The 8,997-nt window shown below is 39.6% G+C and overlaps 1 protein-coding gene across 2 annotated transcripts; it reads left to right on the top strand.

Annotated features, from left to right (window-relative positions):
- The first annotated feature begins 353 nt into the window (after positions 1-353).
- On the top strand, positions 354-8,562 carry TLR7 (toll like receptor 7). 2 transcript variants are annotated; one of them, XM_068920489.1, is made up of 3 exons: positions 354-506; positions 592-638; positions 4,945-8,562. In XM_068920489.1, the coding sequence occupies exons 1-3, from the start codon at positions 365-367 to the stop codon at positions 8,083-8,085; spliced, it is 3,330 nt and encodes a 1,109-aa protein (XP_068776590.1). In that variant the 5' UTR covers positions 354-364; the 3' UTR covers positions 8,086-8,562. The 2 variants fall into 2 exon arrangements, with proteins under 2 accessions (XP_068776590.1, XP_068776598.1); XM_068920497.1 differs by adding an exon at positions 2,808-2,915 and having other exon boundaries at positions 419-638.
- The last annotated feature ends 435 nt before the right edge of the window (positions 8,563-8,997 follow it).

Raw genomic sequence — 8,997 nt, 5'->3', positions numbered from 1 at the left:
GTCAGAAGTGAATGTTACCCTTATGTAGCTCATTTGCCTCTTGTCTGATTAATCTTATGTTCTCCTCCTAAGAATTTTGCAATTGGTTTCCACCGGGATTCCCTCCTGTCTGTTCACTTTCTTGGGGAAGTCTTAACACAGTCCCTGAAGGTATGAGACTGAAGCTGGGTAAAATATGCAGCTTAAAATGAAAAACACATTCAAATGTGGGAAAGAAGGGAATAAATTGCTGCATAGGAGACCAAAAGGAAAGAAAATTCTTCGCCACAGCAGCACGTGGATTTATGAGTAATGTGTAAATTTGTGCAGAAGGGAAAAAAAATAAGAGTACTCTCAGTTATTTTTATGGGGAGTGGAAGACTAAATGAGGTATTGCTATTTCAATTTTAAAGACAAATATTTGAGGAAGTGGGTTGCAGCAGTTGTTTCACATTTAATTATTTCTCCAAGTTGCAGCTCAGCTGAAGAGAAGAAAGATAGAGTAGTGGTTACTGCTGTTGTCTTGAGTGAGTTATGTTTTACTCTCTTCTGTACCTGAGCTGAACCAGTGGGGACCCCTTTTATGCTGTTTTCTTCTGCTCTGATTTACAGTGTCCGCTAACAACAAATCTTTCAGATTTGGAAGAGTACAGAAAATGGTAGGTTAAATTTTCATTTTAAACTTGTTCTTAAAACTATTTAATTGAAACAGTTGTGAAAGATTTTTAAGAAAGTAGTCTCTTTTTTTTTCTTTCTAAATGTCTGAATTAGCTGCTGTGGTTATAAGTTGCAATACATAATGACATGGATAAGAGAAGGATAGCATTTCTTCATGCCAATATGTTACAGGCTGAGTATAATAATGATGTCTTCTATAATATCTATAACTTTTGAGAGGCTATTTTCTCTCAGACCTTTCACCCTTTCACCTTTTAGAACATGTATGGACCACATACAGAAAAACTACATTAAGAAATCACCTGGCTGTATTGTTTCTGAATATTTGAAGAATACTATAAATCAGATGTAAATTCAGCTTTGGGTTTATGCATGTGCTCAGTTAATATAAGAATATTAGTACTTTTTGAACTTCTTATAAAACCAAACATGATCACACAGAAAATGCTAGTTCATATAGCTACACTAGCTTTTCTTCTATACTTGTTTCTCATTCCAGAGATTTTGCACAATTTATCATTATTTATTTCTTCTAATTTCAGGAATCCTTTTTTTTTTGCTGAAGTTTTATAACATGCACTACATGATATGCATGAAAATAGTATGATAATGTCATAGTTTACAATGTAAATAGATAATACATTAAAAGGGTTTTGGGAAGTAGAAGCACATACATAAAACAGAAATGAAGCACAGAGACATTAAGAGCTCGGTTGGCTCTATGAAGACATCTAGGTTCCTAAAAATATAGCAATCGCTGAGAGTTCAGAATCTGAGCATTTTGAAAATCTGAGCAGGCATTTTTGACATCTTAAGGAACTTACAAGTATATTTGCGAAGGTATACAAGGCCCAGATTCATTGCACCTAATTTCGGGCATGTAGCTGAAGAGTCTGAGTTAGGAGCGTAAGTCACGCAGAGCTGACTCCATATTCAGAGATCTGAACACCGCCTGAGTGGGGGCCTCTCTCCTCTCGCTCCCTCTCTCTTGAATGTCAGTGCCCAGGCTGACAGCACAGAAGGGAGGAACTTCAGGTAAGCCCCTAAAATTAGGTGGCTGAACACGGTCTCTGAGCACAAGTTCAGGCAGAACGTTCCCGATGATCTAGACAGCGATTCCACATTGCCTATGTCCTAATCTAGTGCTGGGACAGGCTGCAGAGAGTTTTAGTTTGGTTTAGCCAATCTTTTTGAAAGGTTGATTCTGATTAGCTTTTCCTCAAGAGCAGCAAATCTGTGGTTTGGCTCCCAGGCTGGCAGCAGAGGTTTTTCTTCCTTATTTTAAAATTGCCGTTAAAACATACATTTCGGTGATAGGTAAGTGCATTCTTTTTTTCCAAGACTGGTGACTAAAACATGTCAAAGCATGGACTTGAATGAATAGCACTAATAAATAAAATGAAATACACTGTTGTAGTAAAAATAGATTAAGCTATTACAATGCTGGCGGCTATTACCATTACAGCAAACAGTCTTTCAGCATTTCTCATAATGGCAATGCAACATGGATTGTTAAAGTCTGATCTGTCGCGGTTGTCAGAATTTCACTTGCTGGATACAACTACCGTGCACATGGCTGATGGATCGACACTTTGCATGCTGCTGTGGCATGCAGCAATAGGTAAAGATAAAAGGCAACCATGTGACTGCGTGACATGTCCTGCTGTTTGGGGAGAGTCTGAGATTTCCCTGTCAACTGTCTGCCAAGTTTTATGGGCATCTCCCTTGGCTCACAACTGTGGACCCTGGGGTGCATTGCACCTGGAAGGGGAAGAGAGGCAGTCATGTGGAGATGTGGAATCAAGGACAGTTCAGTTAGGATAGGCCCTCCTAGGGTTTTACTATTCTAATAAACATCCATGCACAAGTCAACACGTCCCTTGGAAAAGAAGGAAGGAAAATATTTACAAGGACATATCCAATTTTCTTCTTCTGGAATGTCCCTTTTCTTTTAAAGATCTTCAGTTTTCCATGTAATTCATTTTAATGGTATTGCCCCTCCTTCTGCCTCCAACTTCCCTGACCGTATTAATGGAGAAGAAAGAGTTCTATAAAACACTAGGATAATGGGAGGAATTGAACGTATTTTATCTTCTCCAGATTAGCTGCCCACTTACTCTGATTATTCTTATTTACCATTTTCATCCAAGTGCTTGTCTGCATCAGGAAATCAGAAAAGCTAATCAACCTCTAAAGTGGATTGGTTAGACCACACTGAAGACCCTGGTGAACTATCTTATCCAGTGGCCTCAGTCTGGGTGAGTTTCCAAAGCAAATTACTATAAGCAGAATTAAGGTTATTTTCATTCTTAACAAATGACCTCACAAGAGCTGATAGTAATGAAATACGGCTCGTTGCCTTGGAATTCATGGTTATGGTCATGGTCTAGTTAGTCCAGGTTAGCTTTCCCTGACTTTGTGTATAATGATAATCACAGGTACCATCCTGGATATTTAGGTATCTTTCCCTTTTCTATGGATCTGTTGAAGAGAGCACTGCCATGCTTCCTGGCAATGTAAAAGGAAGCCATGCCAGACAAAAGGCTGTAGAGTTACAAGGTACCAGGTTACTGATATGAATTTTATATGACAATATATTGAATTCAGGGTTGGCTTTTACCTTTGTCCTTCTTTACTGAAGCTTTGTATTCAAAAACGGATTGAATGAATCTCCAAAGTGACCTCGTTTGGTTGTTGAATCCACAGAGCAGAAGTGCAGTGCTTTAAGAGATTTGATCTAGCTTGTCTTACATTCGCCGCCCTACTTGTCCAGGTAGACAAATAGATAAGTAGATAGATTTAGCATTGTTATGTGAGGTAAAGCAGAAAAACATATCTGGGAAGATACAGTGGTCCAAGTAAATAGAGGGCACAACAGGAAGCCCATTTAATCTCTATATCAGTGTTGCCTGCAAAGCATGACTCAGGCAACACTCAAAAGTGTTTTTACATACTGTCAATGTAATGAGAAGGTCTTAATATGTCAACATATCCCAACCTGTAGAGAAAAAAACATTTTCATATATCTTGGCAAATTTGCTTAATCATCTGGTTTTCAGCTGCTTACCTGAGTATTACGCTGGGTCAGTATAATTTCATGCATAATTAGTTCTGGTTATTAAACAGCATTCTCTATGCCACATATTGCTTTCCAGTCCTTAAAAACTGAGTTATCCAAGGAGAAATGTTGATTTTGATTATTGTGTTTCTGACTGTGTTCAAATGTCTTGACCAATCCAAGACTGGCACTAGACACAGGCAGTTAAGGAGCTGTGTAAGGCAGCAAAATGCTCACAGCCCCTCTGCCTGGCCTATGCAAACCAAGGCCTGGACTGCCTGCTTGCCTGACCAGCTGCCTCTCCTGAAGGGGACAAGGTTTCTTTAACATTGGCTATTGCTGAAGAAATAACTAGTTTATAGTCAAACATTAACAGCCCATTGCGCTCCCATAGTGAACATCAGTCTACAAAGTAGGCAAGACTGCAAAGACTTACGACTTATTTTGGCAGATTCTTTAAATGCCTGTGGGATTTTGGCTCTCATTTAATTATTAGTATGATTCTTTTAAGGGACATGTTCAATTTAAATCTTTCCTTGACTTTTATTTTTATACGTATCATTGATACAGTGCCCTCTTGGCCTTCTGTCCTTATTGGACAGTAAAAACACATGCTGGTATTAAAAGCCTATGGAAGCACAGACATTAACTGATGTTAGTCGTCCACACATTTGTCCTGGCTCTTTGTAGAGGAAGAACCCTTATGTTAATGTGAAATTTGAATTAAGCATGTAGCTATTAGTCAGTGGGTTTTTTTGACAATTTAGACTAGATTTTATCTGACTCCAGATTTTCATTGTTTCATATGCCTCTAAACATTACTCTGCTTGGTTTTGCGTATTATATGTGCATGCATAGTCTATTGCATGTTTAATACCTTTTGTTTCTCCTTAAATAAAGACTATTCACAGGAACATAGACTTTAATCACCTGCCTAGACATTTTTAACAGATTCTTTAATGTTTTCTGTGATTCACTATTTAGAGTGTGATATTTTGTTCTGCAGTGCTTAGTGATAAGAAAGGAAAGAAAGCAGCCGAGGAAATACCAGTACAGGCATTTCCCTGACTTATAATCCCTCCCGCTCCATCCACTGTTAGTCAGTGTGGGAGACAGGACCCTGGCTTAGATGTTTCTTTGCTCTGACCCAAAACACGATTGATGTGATATCCTATAACATATGTATTCCCATTGCATTAAATTAATACCTTGCTGTTTTCTCATTTTAGGTGCCTAATGCAAAGACCTCAAATGGATTGCCATATGTCTTGCTCTTCCTATTTCCAAAGCTGCTGTCAGGAGTTTGGTTTCCCAAAAGTTTACCCTGTGACGTAGAAGTCTCCGAAGCTACTGTGACAGTGGACTGCAGTGATCGCCGTCTCACAGAAATCCCCCGAGGAATCCCTGCAAATGCTACCAACCTTACCCTGACTATTAATCATATCCCACACATCTATCCAACATCCTTTGCTCACCTCAGAAACCTCATGGAGATTGACTTCAGATGCAACTGTGTGCCTGTCAGACTGGGGCCCAAAGATCATGTCTGCACCACAAGACTGCAGATTGAGAGTGGCAGTTTTGCTACGTTGACAAGATTGAAGTCTTTGTATTTGGATGCAAATCAGCTGTTGGAAATACCACAGGGTCTTCCTACTACTTTACGTCTGCTGAGCCTGGAAGCAAACGGTATCTTTTCTATCACAAGAGCAAATTTGTCAGAGCTAAGAAACATAGAAGTATTGTATCTGGGACAGAACTGTTACTACCGTAATCCTTGCAATGTTTCATTTGAAATCGAAGAAACAGCCTTTCTGGATCTGAAAAATTTAACAATACTGTCCTTGAAGTCTAACAACTTAACTTACGTTCCACCCAATTTGTCATCGACTTTAAAGGAATTGTATATTTACAATAATATAATTCAAGTGATTCAAGAACACGACTTAATTGCCCTTCACAACCTAGAAATTCTTGATCTAAGTGGTAATTGCCCACGTTGCTATAATGCCCCATATCCTTGTACTCCCTGCCCCAAAGGTACAATTGACATACATCCAAAGGCTTTTCATTCCTTGAAACAATTAAAAATTCTGCGACTTCACAGTAACTCTCTTCAGAGAATATGTAGCAGCTGGTTTGAAAACACCAGGAATCTCAAAGAACTTGACCTTTCCCAAAATTTCCTTGCAAAGGAAATTGGAGATGCTCAGTTTTTGAAACTTATTCCTAGTCTTGTGGAGCTGGATCTGTCCTTCAATTTTCAACTGCAGATGTATTCTCCGTCCTTGAACCTATCTAAGACATTTTCCTCCCTTGTTAACCTGGAAACCCTGAGGCTCAGGGGTTATGTCTTTAAAGAACTAAAGCAAGAAAATCTAGATCCATTACTTAATCTTAGAAATCTAACAGTGCTGGATCTTGGGACTAATTTTATCAAAGTTGCTGACCTGAAAGTGTTCAAAAAATTCCCAGCTCTGAAATTCATTGACCTCTCAGTGAATAAAATTTCTCCTTCTTCAGGTGAAAGCAACTGTTATGGATTTTGCCCTAATCCCAGAATTTCAGTAGAGCAGTACAATAACAGATTATTACAAGATATGCATTATTTCAGGTATGATGAGTATGGGCGAAGCTGCAAGTCCAAAGACAAAGAGGCTGCTCCCTACCAACCTTTGGTTAATGAAGACTGCCTGAAATATGGAGAAACTTTGGATTTAAGCAGAAATAACATATTTTTTATTAACCCTTCAGATTTCCAGGATCTTAGTTTCCTCAGATGCCTCAACTTGTCAGGTAATGCCATAAGCCAAACTTTAAATGGAAGTGAATTCTACTACCTGTCCGGACTGAAATATCTGGATTTTTCTAACAATCGAATTGATTTGCTATATTCATCTGCTTTCAAAGAGCTGAAACTTCTAGAAATTTTAGATCTAAGCAATAACAAACATTATTTTCTTGCAGAAGGCGTTACTCATGTGCTTAATTTTATGAAAAACTTGACTTATCTGAAGAAGCTGATGATGAATGAGAATGAGATTTCTACCTCTATTAGCACAGGAATGGAAAGCCAGTCTCTTCAAGTTTTAGAATTCAAAGGGAATCGTCTAGATGTTTTATGGATGGATGGAAATGCTAGATACCTGTCCTTCTTCAAGAATCTGACCAGCCTGGAGCAACTGGATATTTCCTTCAATTCTCTCAGCTTTATGCCTCCTGGTGTTTTTGAAGTTATGCCTCCAGAACTCAGGATACTCAACTTAACCAATAACAAACTGAAGAATTTCCATTGGGAAGAACTCCATTTCCTGGAGAAGCTAATAACCTTGGACCTTAGCAATAACCTTCTGTTTACAGTTCCCCAAGAACTGTCCAATTGCTCTTCAACCCTTCAAATGCTGATGCTCCGAAACAATCGCATTCAACGGCTAACCAAACATTTTCTCAGAGGTGCTTTTAATTTGAAATACTTGGACCTCAGCTCAAACAAGATCCAAATAATTAAGAAATCTAGTTTTCCTGAAAATGTCATCAACAATCTGAAGATGTTACTTTTGCATGGCAATCCTTTCAAATGCAATTGTGATGCAGTGTGGTTTGTTTGGTGGATCAATCAGACTCAGGTGACTATTCCACTCCTGGCCACAGATGTGACCTGTGCTGGCCCAGGGGCGCATAAAGGAAAGAGCGTGGTGTTCTTAGATCTATATACCTGTGAGTTGGACACCTCCTATTTGATCCTGTATGCTATGTCAGCTTCAGCTATCCTAGGTTTTATGGTGTTCACAGTTATGAGCCATCTCTATTTCTGGGATGTGTGGTACAGTTACCATTACTGTACTGCCAAGCTGAAGGGCTATCGCCGTTTACCTTTACCGGATACTTGCTATGATGCTTTTATTGCCTATGACAGCAAAGATCCAGCTGTGAATGAGTGGGTGCTGACAGAATTGGTTGAAAAATTGGAAGATCAAAAAGTCAGACAGTTCAATCTATGCCTGGAAGAAAGGGACTGGCTCCCAGGACAGCCAGTCTTTGACAACCTTTCCCAGAGCATTCAAATGAGCAAAAAGACCATATTTGTCCTGACCAACAAGTATATGAAAAGTGGAAGCTTCAAGACAACATTTTACATGGCCCACCAGCGACTTATAGATGAAAAAATGGATGTAATTATTTTGATATTTCTTGAGAAGGTTTTGCAGAAGTCCCGGTATGTCCGGCTGAGGAAGAGGCTCTGCAGAAGTTCTGTCCTGGAATGGCCAACTAACCCTCGATCTCAGCCTTACTTCTGGCAGTGTCTGAAAAATGCAATAGCTATGAACAATACCCTGGCTTACAACAAACTTCTCCAAGAAACTGTTTAGCCCTACCATTCCATGTAAAATATTGTCATGATGCATGGTGAGGAAAAAAACCCAAACTTCATTTGGAGAAAATGTCAAAGCGTGGAGGATAAATTTAATGTTGATATTATACCCCAAAATGAAATGCACAATTAGTCCCAAAGTTGATAATTTACTTGTTTCACTGTGACGAGATTCAACATAAGGCATTGCCAGCACAGATGTCTAACTAACTGACATGCACCTTGCTTGGCATTTACTGCTGCACCGCAACAATAGGATGCACTACTCACTGGAAGTTCCTGGTTTAGAAGAGAATCACCACTTCCAGCTTTCAGTTCACTGGAGACCTCCAGCATTTCCTGTGGTTGGGCCAAGTGCTGGAGACACTTGCTCGGCTTACTCTAGTACACAGACTGCCAGGAGTGGTTTGGCTGTGCCTAAAGTTGCTGCTCTTTGGATCACTGTTTGAGTAAATGTGATTTTAATAGAAAGTTATACTTTCTATGTGTATGTGTATATGTAAAACAGGAAAAGCATACACTGACACATTCGTGTCAGAAAATGCCCCAAGCAAAGTTCATGCTTTATTTTTAGTAGTCATTGAAGTTTGAGCACTACTCTTTATTTCATCTTGGGCTTACAGCTGCTGAGCCTAACTGCTCTAACTGACTGGGCAACACACCCTGTCTCCGGGGAAAGGAGGTTCTGGTGGGACTCCTGCCAAGGGCTTGAATGCTATAAAGGAGCTCTCTCACGGTTGCACTGACAATATGCTCATAAATCTGAAGGCTGGAAAAACTTGTATGAGATAGAATAAGAAAGTATGAGAGGAACAATTTCAGAAGGGCTTGCAGGCTGTGGGTAGGAGGAAGTTACAAGGTAGAGGGAGCCCTGCGCATGGGCATGTTGCACAAGAACGGGGCGGGGAGC

The sequence above is a fragment of the Struthio camelus genome, chromosome 1, assembly GCF_040807025.1.
Source record: "Struthio camelus isolate bStrCam1 chromosome 1, bStrCam1.hap1, whole genome shotgun sequence".
Lineage (NCBI taxonomy): Eukaryota > Metazoa > Chordata > Aves > Struthioniformes > Struthionidae > Struthio > Struthio camelus.
Note: the sequence above shows the minus strand (reverse complement) of the source record. Positions and strands in the feature narration are given on the sequence as shown.

Excerpts from the sequence above, each read along its gene's own strand:
- TLR7 (XM_068920489.1), top strand. The coding sequence starts at position 365 with ATGAGGTATTGCTATTTCAATTTTAAAGACAAATATTTGAGGAAGTGG. Across the intron at positions 507-591 it reads GGTTACTGCTGTTGTCTTGA|TGTCCGCTAACAACAAATCT; the intron begins GTGAGTTATGTT and ends TCTGATTTACAG. Across the intron at positions 639-4,944 it reads TTGGAAGAGTACAGAAAATG|GTGCCTAATGCAAAGACCTC; the intron begins GTAGGTTAAATT and ends TTCTCATTTTAG.